The sequence below is a fragment of the Sciurus vulgaris genome (genome assembly GCF_902686455.1).
Source record: "Sciurus vulgaris genome assembly, chromosome: 16".
Lineage (NCBI taxonomy): Eukaryota > Metazoa > Chordata > Mammalia > Rodentia > Sciuridae > Sciurus > Sciurus vulgaris.
Window position 1 is genome coordinate 10,517,464 of NC_136477.1, and position 26,022 is coordinate 10,543,485.

Sequence of the window (26,022 nt, forward strand, 5' to 3'; positions counted from 1 at the left end):
TGTTCAAGATCAGCTTTCCAAGTCACCTGGGGAAGCCAGTTAAGCCAGCCTCAGTTTCATCATCTTTAAGGGAGGAAGATGCCCCTCCCTGCCGGCAGGTAGACATGAAGTTCCCCAGAGCAAGTACACAGCACAGGTTGGCAGGAGGGAAGACCTGGCCCAGGGAAGGAACCCCACACCCTCTGTCTGCTCCATGGTCTTCAGGGGCAGCTTTTGGGGCCATGCTGTTTCCTTCGCTGCTTGCCCAGCTGGCGGTAGTGCAGCCGTTTGGGATTGAGGCCAAAGGCCTGAAGTCTCTGACGGCTGAACTCCCGGCCACCAAGTGTCACCGTGGGGCCCAGTAGCCGTGCCTTCTTGCCCCTCTTCCTTCTCTGGGGGGCTGGCTTTTCAATGGGTGAAACAGATAGCCCCTCTTCCTGTGCTGGGGGGCTGTCTGGCAGGGGCCGCTTCCCACAGGTCCCATCAGGCACCAGCAGCTGCCCCTGTTTGTCAGCTTTGTCTCTCTGTGGCTTCCTTGTGGCTTCTGTGGGCATCTGTGTCCTAGAAGCAAAAAGCCAGGGGTCAAGCCAATATGATCAGGCCTGCTCTTGAGCAACACCCCCCCATTCTATAGATAAAAAGCATCAACAGAGATTCAGGCCCTGCCTGGGGTTCAAACTTGGGTCTGATGTCAAAATTTTTAAGTTTTTCTTACTAACACTTACAGATGGCCTGTGATGCCAATGATTTTGCCTGGGCCTACTTTAAGCTGTTCAAATAAATCAACTCTGAAGCCAGATATGGTGGCAATTAGGGAGACTAAGACAGGAGGATCTTCAAGTTCAAGGCTAGCCTGGACAACTTAGCAATACTTTCTCAAAATTAAAATAAAAAGGGGGCTGGGGTTGTGGCTCAGTGGTAAAGCACTTGCCTAGCATGTATGAAACCCTGAGCTCAATTCCCCATGTTAAAAAAATTTTTTTAAATAAACTGAGCTTCTATCATCCCTATTTATATACTGGACGATAATGAGCATCATCGTAATACCTAATAACTAGAAGGCATTTTCTATGCTTTTTGATGCTGGGAATTGAACCCCCTGAGCTACATCCCTATCCTTCTTATATAGATTAACTGTCAATCTTCAACAACCAGATGAAATAAGAACCATAAACTGATCTCCATTTTATCAATGAAATGGGCAGTGACTTGCTCTAGACACACGGCTGTGGTGCAGCTAGGACTGGAACCTAAGTCTCAGGGAAGTCGGTTGCAATCAATGGCTGACAAAGTGAGACAAACCCAAGCCCCAGGTTACAGCCCAGCAGTGCTTACTCTTCTGGGCAGAGCGACTTGAAGATCTGCCTCTTTTTCCATGAGTTCTGGGCCTTCTGGCTATATGCCCGCTTGTCTTGCAGCTCCTCCTGCTCTGACCTGCAGGTACTCAGCAGATGTGCCCGTCACCTGGTGCTCTGGGAGGTGTTCATACTTGCTGCCCATCAGCCTGCTCCCGGGCACCTCCCCACCCTGCCCTGTCACCTGTACATGCAGGTCTTCTTCAGGGAACACCACCGATTCAACTCCTTGTCGTCAGCAGCAAGGATCTGTGTGAAAGGGAGAGGGGGACCTGGTGCATGACTGCCGGGGAGCCCTGACTGAGGACGCAGGGTCACGTGAGGACTACCTAGCAGAAGTGTCGTGATGGTGGGAAGGGGCTGACCTCTGTAGTGGACGCTTGATATTTTGGTGGATGGTCTCAAATGGAGAAACTGGCTCAGGGAGAGGATTCCTGCTCTAGGTCACAGGGCCACAAAGTTGGCTAGTTAGATTCCAGGTTGAGCCCAGGTGAGAGCCCTTGAGCTCTCACCTGCCATACAATACTGTCCCCGAAGCCTCGAATCAAGGCAGGGCAGGGGTCCCATGCCAAATACCTTTCCCAACCAAGATAAAGCCCAGGTTCCCAAGTGTTTCCCCATTTATGAGGAGGGCATCATTTCAGAACCCCAAGGAAGATCCCTGGGGAAACTATGGGAATGTCTCATGGAATAAGCTCAGTAAACATGGGCCATTTTTACTGACCATAAATCAAGTCAAACTAGGGATGGTGGGCATTCACAGCCTGTCAGGTGCTATTCAAAGAGCCACATACATTAGCTCTTGTTTCTGCGTCACAGCCTTGAGGTTGGGGTGTTATCAGTCCCATTTTACAGATGGGGAAACTGAGGTGTGGATGGTAAAATCATTTGTCAAGCTCACACTACTGCTTAGCTACCTAGCCAGAACTTGAACCAGGACCATCTCGTTCCAGAGACCATCAAGGTTTTTTTTGTTGTTTTGAGGGGAAGGGGCTCATTCAGGATCCCAGCAAATCCTGATGTCCACCCCACTGCTGATAAACACTAATAGAATTAAGTCATTTAGGAGGACTGGGGCTGTAACTTCAGTGGTAAAGCATGTCCTTAGCACGTATGAGGCTCTGGGTTCCACTAGCATCCCAACTCTGGGCCAAAAGATCATAATGGATTGTGCCATGGGCACTATGCCACGCCCTCCAGCCCTGGGCTTCATGGATACCCTTTGAGACAGGTAATGTTATTAGTGCCAACATTAGCACTATTGTTACTATTATATATGAGATGAAAAAAATAGGCCACAGTATTGTGGCACCTTTGGGCCTGGGCCAGCTCTCTGCTCTGTTTGCATCTTGTCCCTTGCCTTGCCCCTGTGCCCCTTGCCTGCCCAAGGCACTGACCTCCTCAGTACTGAGTCCAAAGTCACAGGGCACCACAGTACGGTACTTGAAGCGACAGGGGAGGTCATCAATGATGTCCTCATAGTCTAGCCGGTAATATTCATCCAGGTACTCCTCAAAGGTCTTGTCCTCTACAAGGGAGACAGAACCAAGTTCTGGGGTGTTCCAGGCCCTGTGGAGTCCTACCGCCACCCAGGGCCCATTGAGCCTCACCAGGGTTGAACACAGGTTTGTCCTGCCCCACGGCTGTGGCAAAGGGTGATTTGCGCTTCTTCTTGCCTGTGGAGGAGATCTCTCGCTTCGTCTTCCGCCGCTGGCTGGGGTCATAGTCAGCGTCCATCTGCCAGGACACACAAGTTAAAATTCCAGCAGCTCTCTAGGCCCCCAGGACAACCCTCACTGGTGACACCTACATTGAAGTCTGGGTCCTCACAGTGTGGCTCCTGCTGGCTCCAAGCTCCGTCCTGTTCCTGTCCATCCCATGTGTCCCAGTTCCAGTCGTCTGATTCCAGAGAGGACAGACAGCTGGGGTCAGGGTGGGTCCTGGACTGCAGGCCCAACTCCTGCCCTAGCCTCCTGTGCAGATGATGTCACCTTCCAACCCTTCCTCTTCCTCAAAGTGTGGCTTCTCCTCTTCCGCGGTGCCATAGAAGTCATCTCCAAAGCATTTCTGCAGGGTCAGAGCTGGGAGTCAGCAGGGCCCTCTTGCTTCACAGGAGGCCATGATGATGCCAACAACCCACTTGGCACCTTTACTCCCATACCTTATGTGGTTCCCAGTGCCCTCCTAACACTGAGCTCCTAAAGCCAGGGAACCTGAGAGTTCAGGACTCTTCACAGACCCCTGCTGGCTACTCTATCATTCTAGCTACCACTGTGTTCCACAGATCCAGTTCTTTCCAGCTTGCAGGCCTTTGCCCTATAGTACCCTCTGCCTGCTGCACCATCCTGTCTTGGGCTGGCAAATTGCTACTCAGGCCTTAGCACTTATTTTAGTAGCAGGGGACTCCTCTAAGATCACACATTCTCTGCATGTCCCCATGACCACCCTGATCCTGTGGGTTATACCTACAGATATATTCCTGGCACACAGTAGGTGTGTTCAATGAATGTTAAACTGATTTTCACCACTGCATGAAATTCAAGAAGGGTGAAATAAGGCCCCTGCTGGAACCCCAGCATCCAGTAGGGGTCTGGCAAAGGCAGATATTGTAAGCTACATCATTTATTAAACACCCACTGCATGTCCAACCCCAGAGAGCATCCTTCTGCTTTCTTAAAAGCACCCTGAGATGGTTTTTTCCATCTGAAAAACCAAAGCTCAGGACTGAGAAGCTCCCAGAAAATGAAGGCTAAACTCCACAGCACCAACTCATTCCAGTGTTGACCTGACACACCTATTCATCCTTGGGTCTTCTTCCCCGCACCCCAGGCTTAGTCAGGGCTTCACTGGGTCCCTTGAAGTGCCCACTTCTCCCATAAAGCCTCACCTGAGCTGTGTTCTCTCATATACAACAATAAACATTAACAGCTCAAAAAATGAGCTGAAAGATCCAGATGGTCCCTGACAATGGTTCGACTTAGGATTTTTCAATATGAACTCTAAGATGGCGTGTGCAGGTTTCTGATGTTTAGTAGAAATCATATTTTCAATTTTTCTTTTTTTTTTGTGGTGCTGGAGATGGAACCCAGGGCATCACAGATGCCATGCAAGAGGTCTACCACTAAGCTATACCCGCAGCCCCTGAAATTATGAATTTTGTTTTTTTCTTAGACTAGTGATGTTTAACAGGATAGTTTCACAATACTAGACAGTCATTCCCATGGATCAGGATGGGAAACAGCTGATCTGAGCTGAGCTGTCCTGCAGGTTAGACACATAAAGTGCATTTTTGACTGATGGTTGGGATGCAACCTGTTCTAAGTCCAGGAGCCTCTGACTGTGACCCACTATTCCTGAGCGCTTACCAACTAAGCTCTTTTTTCTTTTTCTTTTTTTTTTTTTTTTAAGAATTTATCCTGTAGTTTATTTGTTTATATGTGGTACTGAGGGTCAAACTCTGTGCTCACCCATGCTAGGCAAGCACTCCACCACTGAGCTACAACCTCAGTACCCAACTAAGCTTTAAGTGAATTCTTTCCAATCTATCCTTACAATAGCCTTGAGGTAGATGCTGTCTATCATCAGGCCTACTTTACAAGTAGGGAAAGAGGCTCAGAAAGAGCAAGTCACTTCTCTGGGGCCACACATCCAGGAAACAACCTGATTTCACAGCCAAGTTCCTGAGGAGTTGGCTCCATGACTGAACTATACCTGCATAAGCTGGTCATGTTGGGCAGGGTCAAAATCATCCTCAAGGTCCTGCTCCTCAAGGCCCAGCGTCTCATTGCCGGTCACCTTCCGCAGCTTCTCTAGCTTCGCCAGAATCTCCTTCCTCTTCAGGTTCTTCAGTTGCTTCAGCTCCTCCTGTTTCCTGGCCTTCTCCTATGGGCAGGGGGCAGGCTGTGGGCTTTCCTAGTGGGCTGGGGGGCCCCTCCCTAGCTGGCCTCCCCCCACTCACCCTCCTCTTCCGCTCCCGCGTTTCTTCCCGCTTCTCCTTCCTGCGTTCATCTTTGCGGCGCACAGAGGAGGCAATGCTACGTGGGTAGGTCTTGACCTGAGGGTAGAAGAGCCCAGAAGAGGTGCAGAGATGACCTGGGGCTCTCCAGCCTGGAACTGAGGTCTGGGTCCTCCCTCACCCCAGCCCTGGTCACACACCGAGGCCGAGCCTGGCTCCTCAAACCGGAAGTTGTACTTGTGCTCAAAGTCTTCCTGCTTCTTCAGGAACAGCTCCCCCTCATCTGAGGAATCATCCACAGCCAGCTGGACTGGGGGACCGAGGACCCTGAAGGGAAGGGCAGGGCAGGGCTGGGTTGGAGATGCCAGTTGAGGAAGGTTGGGCCACATGCATGGGTGGGTACCAGAGGAATCTACTCATTTAATCCCCATGAAAATCCTACAAGGTGCATGATTCCATGACCTATTTCACATGTAGGGAAACTAGGCCTGGGGTTCTAGCACAGGGCCAGGTAAAACCAGTGCCATGGGATTCCAGAGCCCAAACTTTGTGATTCTTTCTCTACCTTTGTGTAAAAAAACAAGCACACAGTGTCTTTGACTCCTGGCCAGCACTTCAGGAGATACAGGTGCAGCCCTGGGAGACATGAGGCTCACCCTTCCTCCTCCTCCTCTTCGTCCTCATCTTCCTCTTCCTCATAGCGTTTGTTGAGGATATAATCCCGTAGGAATTGCTCCCCTTCGTCCAGCTCTGGGTCATTCCAATATTCTTTGAGATGTGTCTGGAGGGAGCAGAAGTGGGTGACAGAACCCAGGTCACCAACTGAGGGACAGGCAAGGTGGGGTGGGCATGGGCACCAAATGGATTTAGGGAAATGAAACTTCGGAGTCAACTTACAGCAGGTGGGTTTACCCCCATTTTAGAGACAGAAACTGAGGCCTACATATGGGTACAGCTCATCTTTAGGGTATATGCCCTTATTTTGCTTTTTGGTTTTTTGGTGCTGGGATGGAACCCAGGGCCTCATTCATGGTAAGCATGTGTTCTACTACTGAGCTAGACCCACAAGAGTTGTTTTCTAGAAGTTTGGATGGAGGTGGAACAAGCAGTTTAGGCCATCAGGGACAGTGTGTGAGATCTCACCAGTTCCTTCAGAGACTCGGGATTCGGAATCTCCTTCTGTCCCTTCAGCCACTCCACGTAGTCAGCCTCCTCCTGGGCCTGAGGAAGGCCAGTGCTGAAGGACTGTGGGAGCCCCAGCTGCCTGTCCCCCAAGCAGTCCAGCTGGGCACCAGTACCCACCTTCTCTTCCTTGGTTTTTGCATGTTTCTGCAGCAACCCAGAGCCACCTTCCCCAGCACTGTCCTCATCCTCACTGTCCTCCATGAACACCTGAAAGCTGCAGCAACAGGAAACAAGCCTCAGGACAGGCAGGTTGGCCCCTGAATGAGGCCCCAAGATAAACCTTCTTCACTAAGCCCTAGCTTGCTTTCCAAAAGCTCAGAATAGCACTGTGACATTAACCTCATATAACAGATGAGAAAACTGAGTCACACATACAGCAAATATTAGAGCTTGCTTTGATCCTGGGCCTCCCCAACCCCTGCCTCAACTCCTACCCACCTGGCCACTTGTGCCGGCCGAGGCTTACCTTTCCTTGAGCTGCTTCTGTTCTTCCACATAACTTTGCGACGAGATTTGCTGCAGAGGAGGGACTGACATGGACCTTGGGCCAGTCCTGGCCCCCTCGGCCCATCCCCAGCTTCCTCCAATCTACATACCTTGACTCTTTGATTGCAGGTCTCCCCATCTGAGTTCTCCTCATCAACATATTTGCTGTGCAGGAAAAGATGGGGGCTTTAGAATAAAGTCTCTGACTCAATAGCTCAACGTATGACAGCTTGATTTTACAATAGACTTCTGGGTAATAAATGCAGAATATTTTAATATTTTAAATTTATGATAGATGTATCAGGGTGTAACCCTATCTGTATATGCTCCAAGGCCCGTCTGTCCCCAATGAGGTGGGAAGCTGTTGTCCCCAGGGTAGTTCCATGGGAGCATATGAAGGATCTCAGAGGTTCCCTGAATTCTGTGGAGTTTGGGGCTTTTCCCACCTCTATCTATAAGACTCCCAAGATCCCAGGAACATTGGGAGCTGAGGGGTAGGGACTAGGCTTTCTCCTTACCCTTCCTTCTCTAAGATGACCTTCCTCTCATAGTCTTTCAAGTACATGGGCCGCACCTTCTTCTGCTTCTCCAAGGCCGCTGGTTCCTCCTCACTCTCTGAGGATGAGGATGATGCTGTGGGGCAGTCAGACACACTTGCCATCACTCATAATTCCCTATTCCCCTGGCAGTAAATGCCACAGGGCAGTGTCAAGGCAGAGAGAAGTTTCAATTCCCACCTACCACTTCCTTACTGTAAAACAAGTATCACACTTGGTGGGGGTGGGATCATTCAGTCACTTTGATATGCCCCACCACTTCCTGACATAGGATGGTTCAACTTCCCATTCTTCAACTTTCTGATGGGATTATTAGAGTGTTAAATTATTTTTTATCATATATATATATTTTTCCAGTACTAAGAACTGAACTCAGGGGTGCTTTTCCACTAAGCTACACCTCTAGTCCCTAATTTTTTTTTTTTCCCAGTACTAAAGATGCAACCCAAGAGCATTTCACCCCTGAGCCAAATTCCTAGTCCTTTTGAGACAGAATCTCACCAAATGACCAGGCTGGTCTCAAACTTCTGATCCTTTTGTCACAGACTAGTCACTGGAATTACAAACATAAGCCACTGTGCCCAGCTGCAATTTGAGTTTATAGGGATCCAACCCCACTGTAGAGCAAGAGCATTTGCAGTCACTGTTACCACCCCACAAGGTAATAATCCAAAATACTTGCCTAAGAGTTTTTTTTTTAATTTATTTTTATTGTAAAAAAAATGGGATACATCATGTTTCTCTGTACATGAAGTAGAGGCATACCCTTTGTGTAATCATACATTTACACAGGATAACAGTTTTTGATTCATTGTTATTTTTTTTTCCTTCCCCCAACCGTTTTTTTTTTTTTTTTTTTTAGATTTTTAAAAAATGTTTTTAGTTGGCAATGGACCTTTATTTTATGTATTTTATGCAGTGCTGAGAATCAAACCCAGTACCTCCCACATGCTAGGCAAGCACTCTGCCACTGAGCCACAACACCAGCCCCTCCTAAAGCACTTTTGATGTAAAATAATTCATTCAATAGTTACAAGAACCAGTAGGGCACAGAGGAAGCAGCACCCACACACACCTGTTCTCTGATAGAAGGTGGCATCTTTCTGATAAATGCAGGGGTCCTTCTTCTTCAATAAAGAAAGGGTCCTGTAAAAGTCACGCTCTTGCTGGGGGTCAAACTCCTAGGGCAGGAAAAGGGAAGGCAGTCATCAGAAGGGAATAGCTCTGTAGGGAACTAGTGATGGGGACAATATGCAGCAGGGACAGGTGGATCAGAGGACAGGGGGTGGGAGGGCATGTGTTATAAGAAAGGGCAGAGAATCCAGCTGGGGAGAAGTAGGTGGGGAGCTGGGTGTGATTAGTGGTCAGAGGAGTGAGGGACCAACTTGGGGGTGGGCAGGGGCCAGCCACAGGATATGGACAAAGAAAAGTATAGGACAAAAGGAGGTACTTCCTAGAAAAGACAAGGGATCCACAAAGGAACAGGTGTGCTCAGGATAGTTGGGAAACAGCAGGCAGTGTCCCGGCTGCACAATGGAGTCAGGAAGAACATCAAAGCGGGTATGGGAAGAAGCTGGGCACTCCACGTGACGCAGAATAGTACACTGATAAATGGTCAGACTCTTGGGAATGAGAAAAGGGGGAGAGGGGACAGAGGGCTCGCCCCACCTATCAGGGGAGCACGAAAGAGAGGGGGTTTGGCGACACCGGGGGATAGAGAAGGTGCTGTATGATCCTCTAGGGGTTGGGGCGGGGCTTGGACTATACAGTCGAGACTATACAGAGGGGTTTGGAGAACAAGGCTCCCCCTGTAAATCGGGGCTGGAGTGCGACGGGAGGCTTGGACGCCTGGATAAGTCTGGACAGGGGCGGGAAGCGCACCACGCGCTCCTCGCTGGAGTCAGACTCAGAGCTGGAGTCACCGCCGCTGTCCCGGTCCCCGTAGCGATCCTTCACTGTGGAGCACAGACCGGATCAGCCTTGGAGACCAGATCAACTCCCCCCAACCTCCCGAAGACCCTTCCGGGCCTAGCTCCCAGCGCGCATGCGCCCCCGGACTCACGGCGCTGCAGCTCCTCCCGCTCCCGGTAGCGGCCGTACCGCGCGGCAAAAGCAGCGTTCACCCGCAAGGGTGACGACCCGCGCGGTTCGGGCATGGCGGCACTCCGACCCACTGCGCATGTGCCGCAGGCAGCTCCAGAAGGGGCGTGGCCACGTTGTCACGCCCGCTTCGAACTTTAAAAGAGGTGGGGCTGCGCGTACGAGTCTAACCCCGCCCCCAGCCCTTCCGGTATCCCGCTTGCCTCGTGACCGCTGTCCCGCCCATGGGTCACGCCCCTGCGGGGAAGGCCGCAGCCACCGCCCACCTCCCCACCCTCCTGGCTTCGGGCGCCCAGCTGACATCTGGGGGCCCTTTCTCCACTCGCGGTTTCCTGCCTCCCTTCCGTTCCGACAGCGCCAACCGCTGCCCCACCCAACTCGCTCACCCTAGAGCCCTGGGAGTGACCACGCTCTCCCCTCCCCCCCAGTATCCACGATCTGCGATCCCGGTGCTCATCCCCACCGACATTCTGGTTGCGCGAGTCTTCATCTCAGCCTCACAAATCAGAAGCCACCCAAGCCGTGATCATGCACAAGTTTTAATTTAATGGGTAGAAACATTAAATTATCACACACAAATTTTTCCATAAAGCTTAATAAATAGAATCTCTTTTTTAAACGCTGTACAAGAGACTGGAAAACAAGCTTCCAACAAAATATGAACTCATGCTACCCTTTTATTGATTTAAAACACTTCCCTCCCTACCCCCATGCCCCAAACAGAGCGCACACTTCAGGGATCTCTCTGAGCACAGCCGGCCAAGGTCACCAGGTTCCAGGAGCCTTGGAGGTGATGACCTCACTCTGGGACTGGGGCTTTAAACTCTTTGCCCTTGGGTCTAGTCTGCAGCCCCAGCAGCCCGGGATGCAGACAAAATGAACCGTTTTGGTGCCTACAGGAGCCCTTCTCTGTCCAACACACCAAAAGGGGTGAGAAAAACAAATGAGAAATGTCCCCCAAACACACCCCCCCCAAAAAAATCAACACCAATAAGCCACAAACTGGTCCTCCTCCCCCTTCTGTGAAGGGCAAGAGGAGTGAGGAGAGAAAGTGTTTCTTCCCTCCCCTTCTGACATAACTTAGTGGGTTCTGTTGCTGGAGAGAGTGACCCTGGCTCACAGTGGGATCACTGTGCACCCCTGAAGGATGTCCACGAGGTCCTGAGACCCTCTCTGCCGTGCCAGCTCCAAGGGTGTAAGCCCCCTGGCGTCCCTGTGATGGAGATCAGACTCAGGAGCCAGGAAACTGACCACAGCATTGTGGCCCTCCTGCACAGCCAGGTGGATAGGGAGCGCTCCAGTGCCATCAGGTGCGTTGACATCAGCACCATGTTCCACGAGGACTTTCAGGGTGTCCAGGAATCCAGTGCGGGCTGCATCATGGACTGGACTGGTACCAGAGGCATCCTGAACATTGGGGCTAGCACCTTGCTTCAGAAGTTCCAGAGCGATGGTGGGACTGCCAAACATCATGACCTACGTGGGAACACAGGGTCAGGAAGTCCCCAAGGAAGGGGGTCCAGAAAGAGGGGTCACTAGAGAGAAAATGATCATCCACAAAGAGGGGTCTTCAGGAATAGAGAATGCCAGAGAAGAGGTCCTCTAGAGAATGGGGACACTCCAGAAAACATCAGCCCCCACGGAATCTAGACCCCAGAGAACAAGTTCTGGGACCCCCAATAAGCTGATCATTTCCTTAATAACATAGTGAAACCTAACAAAAAGAATAACCCCCATGAGAACTTTCAAGGAACCAAGACCCTACCTCAAGGAAATAAGTCCCCCACATATGGGAAAGCACCAGGAAATCTAAATCCCCCTCTAGGAAATGAGCCCCTCTAGACTGAGAACTGTCCCCAAATAACTTGGCAGTTGCCTCAAGGGAAAGGAAATGCCCAAAGAATTTGAAAATACTTTCTCCAGGGAAAAGCCCCTTCCTATATAAGGGGATGTTCCTGGGGACACCTGATGCCCCTCAAGAAGTGGAGGGTTTCCCCTGTAAATGTTCCCAGGGAATAGAGACCTCATACAATATGACACTGTTCTATTGTGGACTCCACAAGATGCCAAGAATCCGTACAATCCGCAGGAATGAGGACTCCCCCCAAGTAACCATAACTTTTAAAGGACTATCCAGGAAAAGGGGTTCCTCCTCCTCAGGGAGACAAGAATTTCTCTTTTCCAGAGACTGGGTCTCCGCACGGAAGCCCCAGACAACCTAAACTGTCTCATGAACTGGATCCAAAGAAGCTGAAACCCCACCAGCTTAATAAAAACCTCCCAAAGAAAAATGAATTTTCCCCGCCTGCGGAGAACAAGGAATCCTCAAGAGAAGATGAAAAGCCCACCCATCCCCCCACCTTCCCCTCACTCATTACCCACCTAAGAAAGGGACCTAGAGCCCAAAGAAGGACTAGAGCCCAGGGGGATCATCAAGGAAGGGGTCTAAGGCCTCTGTCCTCGGCTGGCTCCCTTGCCCCGCCTTTGCCCCGGACCGGCCGGGCCTCACCTGCAGAGCCGTTTTGCCAAAGCGATTCAGGGCGTCGGGGTGCACCAGCTCGCGGTGCAGAAGGCGGCGCACCTCCTGCACGTCGCCCCGGGCCGCGGCCCCACTCAGTCGGTCGCCAACGCGGACCTCCTCTAGCAACATGTCGATACTGGTGACCTGAGAAGCCCCCCGCCACACCCCAGCCCGGTTAGTGCGGGGGAGCCAGCCGCTGCTGGCCCAAACAGCCCTCCCCAGGCTCGGCCCCGGTGTGCCCACCCTGCGCTAGACTCCCGGCCTGGCTCGCCGGCCCAGGGCTCCCGTGAGACCCTCGCCCTCGTAGCCGGCTCCTCCCCCTGTCAACCCGGCAGGCGGAGAGGGGCTGGGAACCCGGCCCAACCATCCGCCTCCCTCAGGGCACTGCCCGGCGCCCGCCCCTTGGGGGCAGGGTCTCTCCGCAACTCACCCTCCCTCCTCCACGACGGGCGGGGTCTGCTCTGAGCCTGCGCAGCCGCCGCTGCCGCAAAATCAGCCGCCAGGGGGCGGGGTCAGCGCACTGGCGGCGCCACCCAAGAACACCGCGGACTTGTTTTCTTACAAACTCGCAACACTGTAGCGGATCCTCGTTGCCTAGCCCTCAACCTTGCGGAGCTCCGCCCACATGCTCCTCACAACCAATGACTGACCTCCCCCGGGGAGGTTTCGCACGCCGGCGTGGGAGGTATCGCTCCTGATTGGCCAGAAAGCGGCGACCGATGGACCGCCCGCAATGGCGGGGTTTTTGGTTTTCAAACCAGCCGGTCGGGCGGGAAAGAGAGCTGGTATAACTGCCCCGAGGAGAAAGGTCAGGAACAGTTTAAAGTGAACTTCTCCGAGACTCTGGTGCCCCGAAAGGGAAGGGAGGCAAGGCTGGTGCCTCTCAGTCCGGCCTTCTATCCATGAAGCATTTATTAGCCTTTAATATTCCTCCACGGCATGCAAGAACCCTTCTAGGCGCTTGGGATCGCACATTCAAGCAACTTTTAGACAGCGTCAAAAACCACGAAAAAGGGGAAATGGGTTGCGTGAGAAAGAAATCATATTCTGGTTCAGAGTGAGCCAGTGAGGAAAGTTGACCACATGAAGGAGCCTTCAGGAGAGTCGCAGAAGGTGGCTGCAGAGGCCTTTATTCAAATATTTAGAGCACCTCTTGGAGGCGCCCAACTAGAGAGCTAGCCAGGCGGCTCCTGCTGCAGGACGCCTGAGGTCTAGAACTGGAGGAAACAATAATTAAATCTTCTCAGAGTGGTAAAAGCTATGGAATTGATAAAACAGCTTAAGAGAAAGGAGAGCCGTTAATATAAGAAGGTTACAGGGATGACCTCCTTAAAGAGGTGGCATTTGATTTAAAACCTGAAGGTGAGGAAGGGGGCCACATGGCTGGGGGAAAATATGCCAGGCCTAAGGCACAAAGGCCCTGAGGTTGGTGTGCCTGGTATGACTTAGAAAGGAAGAGTGGGATGAGGCCAGGGCAGGTGAGTGGGGAATGGGGAGGGGTTGTGCCCCTGGGCTGCAGTGGCTTTTATTTTGAACAAGACCAGGAACCACGGAAAGGGTCTAGGTAGAGAAACCTTGATATATGTGACAAAGAACTTAACAACCTCTGGTCAGGCAGGTGGTGCATGCCTGTGGCTCAGGAGGCTGAGGCATGAGGATCATAAGTTCAAAACCAGCCTCAGCAACTTAGCAAGGCTGTAAAGAGCCTACTGAGACCCAGTCTCAAAATAAAAATTTAAAAGGGCTGGGGATGTGGCTCAGTGGTTAGGCCCCTTAGGTTAAATCCCTGGAACAAAAAAAAGAAGTTACCATCCACTCTCTGCCTACTACTGGGAAAACAGACTGGTGGGGAAGTTCAGGCAAGAGCAGGTCACCAGGGCGATGACTGCCCTAGCCCAGGGGAGTGATGAACAGGGCTGAGGAATGGGGAATGGACATGTGTCAAATGGACACTCCCAACCTGCACTTCAGGGTCATAGCTGGCATCCCCAGTCCCCACCCAAGAAGCATGTACTCAGCAAGTAGATTCATCATTTTAATGACATCCTAAAGCTCAGAGTAACAGGCCAGAGAGGCCTCTGGGCTCAGCAGCTGTGAAGAAAGAGGGGTCCCCAGTACACCCTAAGGCAGGTCGCTGCAAGAAGGCACTCATGAGGGGGGCTTCAAGCCCCTCTGATATTTCTTCATATAAAACCAGGGTGGGGGAACCCCAAAAGTAAGGGAGGCAAAGAGACCATCACAAGAAGGGGTTGAGTGCTGGAAGCAAGAAACTTGCTAAATCAGTGGGAAGCCCAAACACACCCACACACACACACGCATACACAACATCCCACCACACATTCCCAACCCCTCTAAAACAGGCAGTGGGGCCCTGAGGAGAGGGAGCCCCTGTGTTCAAACCCCCACTTCTTCTCCCATCTAGCTGGTTCGAAGTTGATAATCTGCAGAAAAACAATGAGCAGAAGCCCTATAAGATTTGAGGAAAGGAGGAAGAGGAACAGTTCCCCCAAATTCAACCCCTGCCCTAGCATCCAGAATCATTCTTGGAAGTATTTAACAAAGCTTAGGATGGAGTTAAACAAGGTAACCTTCACAACAGTCTGGTTTCCAGGCAGCAGATGGAGATGCTAAGTATTCAATTCCTTGTCCTAACCTTACCCAACTTGGACCTGGTCACTGACCCCATTTGAGAGGTGTACAAACAGGTTCATGGTGGAATGTGAACAGGCAGGGCTGGCCTGGGGGCAGACCTATTGAGTTTTAGCACTAAGCCCTGAGACCCCACCCCCCTCCATCTCCCTGACTCCATCATCCCAGGAGCCAGTGCCTTACCGCCACTCTGGGTGATATAACGAACCCAGGGCAGGGCCTGGTAACCACTTTTCTCAATGATCTTCATGTAACGGACCTGGAAGGGAACAAAATGATGTGGCCCAGGCTTGCAGGAGTGAGATGGCATGGGTGGGAAGGGAATATGGTTTGGGTCAAGGGACTATGACACCAGGGAATAAGGACACAAGCACAGACAGAGAGAAGGTGGCTCACAACAGAAAGAAAGAGGTGAGCTGGGCATGGTGGCTCACACCTGTAATCCCAAATGACTTGAGCCAAGGGGCAGGAGAAACAGGGAACCCACTGAAGTCACAGAGAGGCACTCCCCTGCCCGCTTCCCTCACCTGGATGCCAGAGACGGTGAAGTAGGGAATCTCAAACTTGACCCCAATGGGGGGCCGGCCATCTACCTCTTCCTTCTCCACACTGGGGAGGCCAAAGTGGGCTCGCATCAGGTACTCCTTGCCCCCCTGAGGGCACATGGGGGCATCAGACTCACGAGGGCCCCCTACCCATTCCACACCATCTTCACAGCAGTCCCTGGAGGTGGCTTTGCACTCAGCCCATTACATAGACAAGAAAATAAACAGCCAGGTGGGGTAGTGCACGCCTGTAATTCCAGTGACTCAGGAGGCTGAGGCAGGAGGATCACAAATTCAAGGTCAGTCTGAGCAACTTAGCAAGACTGTCTCAAAATAAAATATAAAAAGGGCTGGGGATGTGGCTCAGTAGTGAAGCACTCCTGGATTCCATCTCCAGTACCAAAAAAAGAAAGGAAAGGCCCCTGGCTAAGACTCATGGAAGATTCTAACTGTAAAACCCAGAGGTGGGGTGGGGGGGGGTTGAATTACCATCTCCTGTTTTCTCAAGCCCTGAGGACAACCCCACACCCAGATGACTTGAACAGATCAAATCCTTCAGTGGCTAAGGGTAGTTGGTGCCCCAGTAGTCACACCTACTCAGGAGGGTGAGTCAGGAGATCATTTGAGCCCAGGAGTTTGAGGCCAGCCTGGGCAACATAGCGAGATGACATCTCAAAAAAAAAAAAAAAAATCTTCCAGTGGCCCAAGGATGTCAGTCAGCCTATTTGACAGAGGAGCAAACTGAGTTCATGAGGGGTAGCAGGTTTTCCAAGCTCATCAGGCTCAGAAAGCCAAAGGTGAGAAATCTGCATCCAGGGCTAGTTTCCTTAAGAACTTGGGGGTGAGATGTGGCATTTAAACCCACTTCCCATCATGCAGCCTCAGTTTACCCCCTCTGTGATACACACGGGTCTGAGTTCTACCTTTATCACTCCCAAAGGATAAGCACATACATACTCATGTGAGTTTCTGGTCCATTCCCCACCTCATCCCCCACACCATTCCAGCCCCCTTTCCCTCACATGCACTGCCTGTCCCCGGTACTCACTGGGAAGGATTTGATACTCCAAATAACGACATTCTTTTCTGGCACATACTTAGCACTGCCCACGCTGGTCTTGAAGCGTGGGGAGTCAGCATCGCTGGGTACAGGAACAGATATCTCCACGCCATTAGCCACTGACTGCTTCTTAAACTGGCCCTTGGCCTGACCAGGGAGAGAGCACGGAGCATGAAGGATTCATTCATATATTCTGCAAACATCCACTAAGCCCTTTCTTTTCTTTTCAGTAATGAAAATGAACCCAGGGCATCCACTGAATGTTATGCAAGTGTTCTGTCACTGAACTACATCCCCTGGGACTACAAATTTAAAGTCAGGGAAAGCTTCTGGGAAGTGACATTTAAGCAAAGAACTGAAGGAGATGGAAGGTGCCATGTGGTATCTGGGTGGTGCAGGCAGGGTAATCCAGGGAGAGGGAACAGTACAAAAGTCCTGTGGTAGGATTTTGCTAGGTATGCTTCAGAAACAGCAAGAACTCTGGTGTGGCTAGAAGGGAGTCAAGGAAGGGGATAGTTAAAGGAAATGCAGACAGGGAGATGACAGAGCAAACCTTGCAGGGCCTTGTACCCCCTTGGGTTCCTGGCTTTTATGCCAGGTCAAGTGGGAGCCATGGAGGGTGTTTTTTTGGTTGTTGTTTTGTTTTTTAAGATGTTGACAGACCTTTTTTTAAAAATTAATTTATTTATATGCAGTGCTGAGACTCAAACCCAGTGATGCACACATGCTAGGCAAGCGCTCTACCACTGAGCCATGACCCCAGCCCACCATGCAGGGTTCTGAGCAGTAGGTCATGACTGGCTTAGGTGTTCACAGGTACCCTCTTTTGTTCTTCTCTCACATCCCTCAGTTTCTGTACAAAGTAGAAACTCAGTTAAAATCACATAATGAATACTTAATACTCCTTTCGCTATTGAAACATTGAGAATTTTCTTTGTGTAAGTCACAAGTTAAGGACTCTGAAGAGGTGGGCACGGTGGCACATGCCTGTAATCCCAGGTACTCAGGAGGCTGAGGCAGGAGGATGATAAGTTTGAAGTCGGCTTGGGAAACTTAGTGAGACTCCATCTCCAAATAAAATAAAAAGGGGTGGGATATAGCTCAGTGGTAGAGCACTTGCCTAGCACGCACGATGTCCTGGGTTCAATTCCCAGTATAAAGAGAAAAAAAAAAAATGAAGAGGAAAAAAAAATGCAACAGGCAGAAGAATGACAGAAGAGTCAAGACTAGGAAGAAAGAAGGCAGGTGGGAAAGGTCATGCCTGCATGATGCACTTCACCTTCACCATGATCTCCACTCGGCTATGAGAGAATTTCTCAATGACGGATTCAATCCAGATCAACGGCTTGACCTGCAGACAGAAGAACAGAAGCGTTTTCAGAGACCCTGGGATCAACCCTGATTCAGCTCATCAACACCACCACCCTTTTCTCACAGGGCCTGACCCTGCTTCACCTGGGTGCTGAGGCGGTAGGACATGAGCTCAAAGTCACCATCAGGTGGAATGAAGGAGATGGTGCGGTCATTGTCAAAGCGTGAGAGTCGCACACATTGGTGGAATTTGACATCCTCCAGTTCCACAGACTTGTTCTTGCTGCCTGAAACTCGGAGCCCAGTAAAGAGAGTGACCTTGGGTGCCAGGGTAGGGTCTGTATCTCCACCTTCCCTACCCAGCACTACCATTGCTTAGACAGATGAGGAAACTGAGACCCGGGAAAGCATAAGCAACTGGTAGGGCAGAGTTAAGATGTGAATCCAGAGCCTGGATGCTTTTTTTTTTTTTTTGGGGTGCTGGGGATTGAACCCAGGGCCTTGTGCTTGTGAGGCAAGCATTCTACCAACTGAGCTATCTCCCCAGCCCCCTCTGTCAGGCTTTTAAACATGATGTTAATGTGTCTTTTCCCACTAGAATATCAAGGCCATGGGGCAAGACAGAGAACTGGGCCTGGAATGCAGCAGGTGGTCTGTCCATAATGAAAAAAGCTTTGGCTCCGTGATCTTGCAACTGCAGTACTGGGCTTAACCAGCAGAGAGCGCACGAGCACTTATTTCAGAACTGGCTGCAATTCTTTGGGTTCCCAGGTGCCACGGGGTCTCTGGTTCTCTTGTGCATGTCTGGGAACGGGGTCCCCACAGAATCTTACGGCCAGTGAGTTCAAAGAGCACGCGGTCATTGAGGCCAAGCCGCAGCTCAGGCATTCCGGACAGAAACACCTTGAGCTTGATGGTACCCACGATCTCGCTCAGCAGGACGCTGCCATTAGCATTGACCTGCAGACAGACACATGGGAGATCAACAGGCATAGGGCCCCCTCTCCTGCTGTTAGGCCGTGATGGGGGTGGAATGGAGGTGTGGGGGGGTGCTCACCAGCAGGTTGACAGACTCTATGACATCAATGAAGACCTCATTCTTCTTGTACTTGATGCCCTCAGAGCGCCAAGACACTGCGTTAGTTACAGTGGGTGGCACCCGTGACTTGCCAGTCTCCAGTTTGTTGCCCTGCTGGGTGATGTACCTGGCAAGAGGGTAACAGGGACCAGCAACTAGTCCCAGGAACACCTCTGGGCCTTCCTGGATTCCTTTCACCCACGGCCCAGCCTGTAGCTACCCATGTGGCTCACTCACTCCTGTAGGATCTTGCTGTCCGTGGTCTGTGGGAAACCAAAGTCCATGAGCTCATCCAGCAGCTCATAGACAATGACAAAGTTGTCTCGGATGCTCTCCTCCTCCAGCTCCTTGAAGTATTCACAGAAGACCTGGGGTGGGGGCAGACAGATGCCCATGTAGATGAGGCTATGACCATCGCTGTGTCTCTGGTCACTGAGCTTACTATCCAACAAGCAATTATTGAGTACCTACTCTGTGCCTGTGCTGGGACATTAATGGTGGACAAAGCAGACAGGTTCTCTCCCCTCATGGAACAGGCTAATGAGGAAAATGGGTGGATCACAGGACCAACACAAGCCACCTGGGGACAGTAAGGAGGAAAATGCAAGCAGCTACAGGAGCCTAGAGAGCAGAGAGGTCTGGGAAGATTCTGGAAGAAAGACTGTGGAGGGAGAAATTAAAAGGACTTTTATACATACATAATATATATAATATATTATATATATTATATTTTATATTATATATATTATGTATGTGTGTATTTTTTTGTTGTTGTGTGTGAGTCATAGAAAACTGTGTAACTATCTAGTCATGTTCCCAAACTAATGAGGTTTGTAAATGCATGAAATAAAATCAAATGCCAGTTCCAGGGGTGCATGCCTATAACTCCAGTGACTCAGGAGGCTGAGGTGGGAGGATTGCGAGCTTGAGGCCAGCCTCAGCAACTTAGCAAGACCCTTTCCAAATTAAAAAATAAAAAAGATGAAGGAAGTCAGACAGGTGACACACACCTATCACCCCAGCTGCATGAGAGGATGAGGCAGATCACAATTTTGAAGACAGCCTCAGAAATTTAGTGAACCCTATCTTAAAATAAAAAAGGGGTGGGGATATAGCTCAGTAGTAGAATGCCCCTGCGTTCAACTCCCAATACTGTAAATAAATAAATGAGGGGCTGGGGAGATAGCTCAGTTGGTAGAGTGCTTGCCTTGTAAGCACAAGGCCCTGGGTTCGATCCCCAGCACCCAAAATAAATAAATAGATAGATAGATAGATAAATAGATAAATAAATAAATAAAATGCACTGAAAAATGAACCCACTACATAGAAACATTCAAGATCACGGACATCCTGAATTCTACCAACAGGCCTTTCACTATGTTGGGTTGCTATGTGAAGAGCCTCTGGGAATGAGTAGGTCAGGTTGACTATCCCTAATCTGAAAATCCAAAAAGCTCTAAAATCAGAAAATTTTTCAGCACAAACATGATGTAACAGGTGGAAATTGCACTCCATGAAATTGTTTCATGCAAAAATTTATTTAAAACATTATATAAAACAATCTTCAGTCTATAGGTATAAAGTGTATATAAAGCATAAATTTATTTTCTTTTTTAGTGGGGGCACTGGGGATTGAAGTCAGGGGTGATTTATCGCTGAGACACAGCCACAGCACTTTTTATTTTTTGTTTTGAGACAGGGTCTCTCTCTAAGTTGCTTGCGATCCTCCTGGCCTCTGCCTCTTGAATCACCAAGATTACAGATGTATACCACCACCCAGCAAAACATAAATTAATTTCATATTTGAACCTGGGTCATATCCCCAAGGTAGCTCAGTGGTAAAATATCCTTGGGTTCAATTTTTGGAACAAAATAAAACAAAAATCCAAAAAGAAAGTTGTATATTGTACTGAACATGAATAAAATTCTGTCATTATTCCCAAACAATACAATCTAACAACTTTATATAGATTTTCATAGCACTCAGTATTATAATTCATCTTGAGATTACTTAGTCTGCAGAAGGATGTGCATAGGTTCTATGAAATTCTAGAATATTTTATAGAAGGGACTTGAGCATCCTTGGATACTGGCACCTTGGAGGGTCCTGGGACCAAATCCTCAATGGATATCAAGGGTGACTGCACTGAGGACTGTTCTAGGTACTTTGTAGGTATTAATTTCATTAACTTGCACAGCAACCCTGAGGCAGGACTTGTTTAAGGCCAAGCAATGGGAAGTGGGGTGGGGGCGGGCTAAGGCTGAATCCCAAGTACTCTGGCTCAGGGATCTACCTGGTTCCTGCATTAGAGGAAGAGATGATATATAGATATATCTATCTATCTATATATATCTATCTATATCTATATCTATCTATCTATATATATCTATATATATATATATATAGATATATATATATATCAGGGACTGAACCAACCCAGGGGTGCTTCACCACTGAGCCACATCTCCAGCCCTTTTTTATATTTTATTTAGAGACAGGGTCTTGCTGAGTTGCTGAGGCTGGCTTTGAACTCTTGATCCTCCTGCCTCAGCCTCCCAAACTGCTGAGATTACAGGCACGCACCAGTGCGTCCAGCAGAAAAGATTATGTAAGCAGCTAAGGAGATAAGAATGATGAGCCTTTGATGAAGAAAGCACAGGCTAACCCTGAGACCCCTAGGGAAGGCCAGGGCAGGCTGACTTCCTGGGAGATATGACTCTAAAAAGAGGTGGGCACAATAGGTAGACAGGCAGACCAGCCGGCCAATGAGAGGCCAGTACTTACCTCCACAGTCTTGTAGAGGAAGGAGTATACCATGGAGGCATTGGCATTCTTCAGTGTGGTGGCCACCACTGGGGGCAGCAAGGTTAAGGAAAAGATGCCATCCAGAGAGGTGGGGCTCAAATGCATTACAGACTCTGAACTTCCAATCTATGCCCTGCCATTACCCCCATTGCAACCTCCCCCACAGGTAATCCAAGTCACTGCAGATGTGCTCTGCAATTCCTGTCCTTAGCTCACCCTCTCAGGGCCCAGGTGCCACCACCCAGAGGCCCCAGGGGCCCCACCTGGGCTGGATACAGTAGAGGTTACTGTGTTTGATCCACAGGAAGTGGACCCGGCCATGGCTGAGTAGTGGTGCTAGGGCACCCTCCTCTTCCCGTTGCATGAGCAGAGGCATGAAGTGGTCGATCTCGCTCATGGCCACATCACCCTTGTAGTTGCGGCTGATCAGGGGCTAAGGGTGGATGAAGGGGGTGATCTGGTCACCCCCAGTGTTCCAGAACCCACAACATTGGTGCCTCAGAGTGTCTAATTCTGACTGGATTTCCTAGCTGAGGGGACCTGGGCAAAGGCTCTACCTTTTTGTGCCTCAGTTTGCCTACCTATAAAATGGGCATGTGATAACAACAGTTAAAGTACTTGGAGCCCTCACTGAAATCCAATTTGCTAAGGATTGATTATGTTAGCATGGTGGTGCACAACCTGTAACCCCAGCTACTCCCAGTGACTGGGGAGACTGAAGCAAGAGGATTGCAAGTTCAAGGCCAGCCTGAGTAATTTAGCAAGATCCTATCCTCTTTTTTTTTTTTTTTTAGATGTGGATGGACCTTTTTTTTTTTTTTTTTTTTTTTTATTCTTTTATATTTATGTGGTGCTGAGAATCAAACCCAGAGCCTCACACATGCTAGGCAAGTGCTCTACCACTGAACCACAACCCCAGTCCCGCAAGATCCTATCTTAAAGAAGGGCTGGGATGTAACTCAGTGGCAGAGTGCTTGTTTCCAATGCATGAGGCCCTAGGTTCACTCTGTCACCGCAAAAAATAAAAGAAAAGGAAAAAAGAAAGCTTGATGTTTCTTAGCTGATTTCATTCTTGCCACACCCCTGTAAGGAGGTGTTATCAGCATCTCCATTTTACAGATCCAGTAAATTGAGCTTATAAGCCCTATCCATAGGAAGTGCAGAGACGACAGAATTCAACCAATTCTGCTCTTGTCCATGGTGAGGTTGGGATTATTATTATTATTATTATTTTTTTTTTTTTTTTTTTTGCTGGTTTTCTTGAGGCTGGGTTTCCCTATGTTGCTCAGGCTAATCTGAAACTCGGAGCCCCGCTGCCTCAGTCCCAAGTAGCTGGACTAGAGGACAGCACCACCCCCTGACTGAGCTCTCACTACTCTTACTAGCAGGACTATGATGCTCACCTCCACTGTCTTCATCACCTTTAAGAGCAAGGGGCTTCAGGCCGCTTGGGGAAGGAGGGCTTCCTGCCCAGGCAGCAATCCCAGATGTGCCATTAACACTGTTGACACCGATGGTGACGGAAATAATCTCACTTTAGGAGGGACTTAACTTCGCAGCAGGGCTAGTTCGCTAGGTGGTCTACACGCAGCACTCAGTCATTCATGCTCACTGGGTGGGGACCTTTGTTGTTCCCATTTTTACAGAAAGGCTCTGAGAGTCTAACTGCCCCAGGTACAGGGACTAAGCGGTGGAGGTGGGACTGCTGGGGAGGGCGGTGTTCCCACGCCTCTTCTACGGCCTGCCTAGCCCGTGCGAGAGGTCGGCCCTGGACCCAGGGAGCGCGCCTCACCTGTCGGTCCCACGGTCCCTCCAGTCTACCCTCACCTTGCCCTTGACGTCAAGAATGAAGACTGCTGAGGCGGACATGGTGGAGGCCGGTGGACCTAGGAGGCGGACGGGGAGATCCAAGAGGCGACGACCGTGCAGCTTCCTCTTCCTGCGGAAGCGCCCGCGCCCAGGTGAGCGCCCAGGTGTGCACGTCTTAAAGGGGAGGCCGCCAGGTGAGCGTCGCGGTCGGCCGACCTCAAGACTGGCTGCAGGGGCTGGGAGGGGCGAGACTTAGTGTGGGACCGCGGCTCCGCCTCGTTCTCCCTTGGCACTTGGGGGTGCTGTTGCGCAGAGATCCCAGTCCAGTTATCCACCCATCCCTCCGTTCATCAGTCCCTCCCTCCCTCCCTCCCTCCCTCCCTCCATGCACCCCTCCATGCATCATCCATCTCTTCATCCTCCCTGTTCATGCCTTCTCTCTCCCACAGGAATGTCAATCCCAGTAGGGAAGAGCTTTGTCCTGTTTATGTTTGTGTCCCCAGGGCCCCTCGCTGCCTAGTCAATATTTGTCCAATTCATTCATTAATTCATCCAAATTTTACTAGCTAAGTTACCCTTTCACTCACTCGTTTGTCCATTCAGTGCCAGAAACTGTGATAGCACTCAGAATAGCACAAAAGTAGCTGCTTTTATTATTCCTAATGTTCTTTGTCACTCGTTTAAAAAAAAGGGGGGGGGGCGGGACTGGGGATATAGCTCAGTTGGTAGAGTGCTTGCCTGGCATGCACAAGACCTTGATTCAATCCCCAGCACCACAAAAAAAAAAAAAAAAAAAAAAAAAAAAAAAAAAAGGGTTGGAGGTGTAGTGGTAGTGTTCCTAGTAGAACATGTGAGGCCTTGAGTTCCATCATTCCATCCTCAGCAAAAACAAACAAAGCTCCTACTCTGATACACTCAGATATTAATAGAACAGTAAAAAACAAGTGAATGATTCTATAAATATAATAGTATTCATTTAACAAATATTTCTTGAGCAACTAATGTGTGCTAAACTGGGCATATGGAAACTGTTTCCTTTTTTCTTTTTATTTATTTTTTCTTTTTTTCTTCTGGTACCAGGGATTGAACTCAGGGGCACTTAACCACTAAGCCACATCCCCAGTCACTACTCCCCTATATTTTTTATGATCCTCCTATCAGCCTCCTGAGCCACTGGGATTAGAGAGTTGCTGGGATTACTGGAGAGCACCACCATGGCCTGCAGGAAGCTGTTTCTTTATGATGATGATTTATTTAGTAAGTGAATATTTGTTGAGCGTCATCTGTGGTGCAGTGAAAGTTGAAATAGATAAAGTTACTGCTCTTTTTCTAGGGATGCCAAAGACACAAGATAGAAACAAACAAACCAAAAAAGAAAAAGGAAAACAAAACAACCACGAGATGATCCCCAAAGAAACAGGAAAAAATAAAAGGCCAGCCAAGGTGTGTATGCCTGCAATCCCAGTGACTCTGGAGGCTGAGGAAGGAGTGCAAGTTTGGGGTCAGCCTCAGCAATTTAGGGAGATCCTGTCTCAAAATAAACAATGAAAAGGGTTAGGGATGTTGCTCAGTGGTAAAGCTCCCCTGGGTTCAATCCCCAATTGCCAGATAGCTAGAGAGGCAACCTGGAGATGTACCTTGGTGGTAAAGCACCCCTGGGTTCAATCCCAGTACCGAAAAACAAAACCACAATGTAAGGGGTTTTGTCTGTTTGCTTTTTCAGGGTTGAGGATGGGACCCAGGGTCTGGATCATGCTAGGGAAGCTCTCTTACCACTGAGGCTTACCCTCCACCATCATTTTCCTCCAGTACTGGGGATTGACACAAGGGGGCGCTCTAGTACTGAGCTACATCTCTGTCCTTTTTATTTTTTATTTTGAGACAGGTTCTCACTAACTGCCCTGGCTGGCCTGGAACTTCCATCCTCCTGCCTCAGACTCGGGAGTCGCTGCGTTAACAGCCTGGACGCCCTCAGCGAGCTGCATCGTTGTTTTTGCTGCTGCATGTGTGCTGGCGAAGCACCAGCACCCTGGAGCTGGCTGCCTGTGCTGTGCCCAAGTCCTGGCTTTGTAACTTCCTGGATTTCAGTTTGCACATCTGTGAGGTGGGGCTAATCATTCTGCTTTCCTCATTAACTATGGTGCAAATTAAATTAGTTATTTTATGCAACCTGATGTTAAAACACAGCCTGGGATGTAGCTGACACAGCATTGTGTTATTTTTTCAGGCTGAGCATCCCTAATTTGGAAATATGAAATCAGAAATGCTCCAAAATTCAAGCTGGGGATATCACTCAGTGGGTAGGTCCAAGGCCCTGGGCTCAATCCCCGGTACAAAGAATAAATAAATAAACAAACCACCACCAACTCCCAAATCCAGAACTTTCTGAATGCTGACAAGATGTGGCCATAGGCAGTAAGCCTTACACCTGACCTCCTATGACCCTGTGTGCTAAAAATGTTATAGAACTTTTATGTGTGATTGCACCACCTGTAACTGTTTTCCCTTCTGTTAAATGGACATAATGGAGCTGGGTGTGGTGGCTCATACCTGTAATCCCAGCAACTCAGAAGGCTGAGGCAGGGGAATGGCAAGTTCAAGGCCAGCCTCAGCAACTTAGACAACT

At 49.7% G+C, this 26,022-nt stretch overlaps 3 protein-coding genes across 7 annotated transcripts; all 3 read right to left on the reverse strand.

The window, feature by feature from the left end:
- Positions 1-84: 84 nt before the first annotated feature.
- On the reverse strand, positions 85-9,718 carry KRI1 (KRI1 homolog). Its single transcript, XM_079114741.1, has 19 exons — positions 9,580-9,718; positions 9,399-9,472; positions 8,593-8,698; positions 7,479-7,593; positions 7,071-7,125; positions 6,941-6,990; positions 6,592-6,688; positions 6,433-6,510; positions 5,946-6,070; positions 5,490-5,616; positions 5,293-5,388; positions 5,046-5,216; positions 3,326-3,401; positions 3,145-3,233; positions 2,945-3,071; positions 2,732-2,862; positions 1,519-1,583; positions 1,315-1,413; positions 85-540 (listed from the first exon to the last, which is right to left on the reverse strand). The coding sequence occupies exons 1-19, from the start codon at positions 9,671-9,673 to the stop codon at positions 201-203; spliced, it is 2,115 nt and encodes a 704-aa protein (XP_078970867.1). The 5' UTR covers positions 9,674-9,718; the 3' UTR covers positions 85-200.
- Positions 9,719-10,140: 422 nt separating this feature from the next.
- CDKN2D (cyclin dependent kinase inhibitor 2D) lies at positions 10,141-12,701 on the reverse strand. 2 transcript variants are annotated; one of them, XM_079114737.1, is made up of 3 exons: positions 12,569-12,701; positions 12,127-12,282; positions 10,141-11,093 (listed from the first exon to the last, which is right to left on the reverse strand). In XM_079114737.1, the coding sequence occupies exons 2-3, from the start codon at positions 12,265-12,267 to the stop codon at positions 10,734-10,736; spliced, it is 501 nt and encodes a 166-aa protein (XP_078970863.1). In that variant the 5' UTR covers positions 12,268-12,282; positions 12,569-12,701; the 3' UTR covers positions 10,141-10,733. The 2 variants fall into 2 exon arrangements, with proteins under 2 accessions (XP_078970863.1, XP_078970864.1); XM_079114738.1 differs by lacking the exon at positions 12,569-12,701 and adding an exon at positions 12,382-12,549.
- Positions 12,702-13,165: 464 nt separating this feature from the next.
- Positions 13,166-23,563, reverse strand: AP1M2 (adaptor related protein complex 1 subunit mu 2). 4 transcript variants are annotated; one of them, XR_013759826.1, is made up of 13 exons: positions 23,415-23,563; positions 21,864-22,020; positions 21,567-21,634; positions 19,019-19,149; positions 18,761-18,908; positions 18,537-18,663; positions 17,848-17,996; positions 17,672-17,743; positions 16,381-16,539; positions 15,315-15,440; positions 14,971-15,046; positions 14,099-14,579; positions 13,218-13,355 (listed from the first exon to the last, which is right to left on the reverse strand). XR_013759826.1 is itself a non-coding variant. In XM_079114711.1 (12 exons), the coding sequence occupies exons 1-12, from the start codon at positions 23,454-23,456 to the stop codon at positions 13,306-13,308; spliced, it is 1,299 nt and encodes a 432-aa protein (XP_078970837.1). In that variant the 5' UTR covers positions 23,457-23,563; the 3' UTR covers positions 13,166-13,305. The 4 variants fall into 4 exon arrangements, 3 of the variants coding, with proteins under 3 accessions (XP_078970837.1, XP_078970836.1, XP_078970838.1); XM_079114711.1 differs by lacking the exon at positions 14,099-14,579 and having other exon boundaries at positions 13,166-13,355; positions 17,848-17,990; XM_079114710.1 differs by lacking the exon at positions 14,099-14,579 and having other exon boundaries at positions 13,166-13,355.
- Positions 23,564-26,022: the final 2,459 nt, after the last annotated feature.

What these genes read in the sequence shown, in the direction of transcription:
- KRI1 (XM_079114741.1), bottom strand. Translation starts at nt 9,673, where the DNA reads ATGCCCGAACCGCGCGGGTCGTCACCCTTGCGGGTGAACGCTGCTTTT. An exon ending in CACCTTCTATCAGAGAACAG is followed by an intron (nt 7,594 to 8,592) that starts GTGTGTGTGGGT and finishes ACTGCCCCACAG; the next exon opens with CATCATCCTCATCCTCAGAG. An exon ending in CGCGGGAGCGGAAGAGGAGG is followed by an intron (nt 5,217 to 5,292) that starts GTGAGTGGGGGG and finishes CCCTGCCCATAG; the next exon opens with GAGAAGGCCAGGAAACAGGA.
- CDKN2D (XM_079114737.1), bottom strand. Translation starts at nt 12,267, where the DNA reads ATGTTGCTAGAGGAGGTCCGCGTTGGCGACCGACTGAGTGGGGCCGCG. An exon ending in TTGGCAAAACGGCTCTGCAG is followed by an intron (nt 11,094 to 12,126) that starts GTGAGGCCCGGC and finishes GTTCCCACGTAG; the next exon opens with GTCATGATGTTTGGCAGTCC.
- AP1M2 (XM_079114710.1), bottom strand. Translation starts at nt 23,456, where the DNA reads ATGTCCGCCTCAGCAGTCTTCATTCTTGACGTCAAGGGCAAG. An exon ending in TTCTTGACGTCAAGGGCAAG is followed by an intron (nt 22,021 to 23,414) that starts GTGAGGGTAGAC and finishes ATCCACCCTTAG; the next exon opens with CCCCTGATCAGCCGCAACTA. An exon ending in TAGAGTCTGTCAACCTGCTG is followed by an intron (nt 18,664 to 18,760) that starts GTGAGCACCCCC and finishes GTCTGTCTGCAG; the next exon opens with GTCAATGCTAATGGCAGCGT.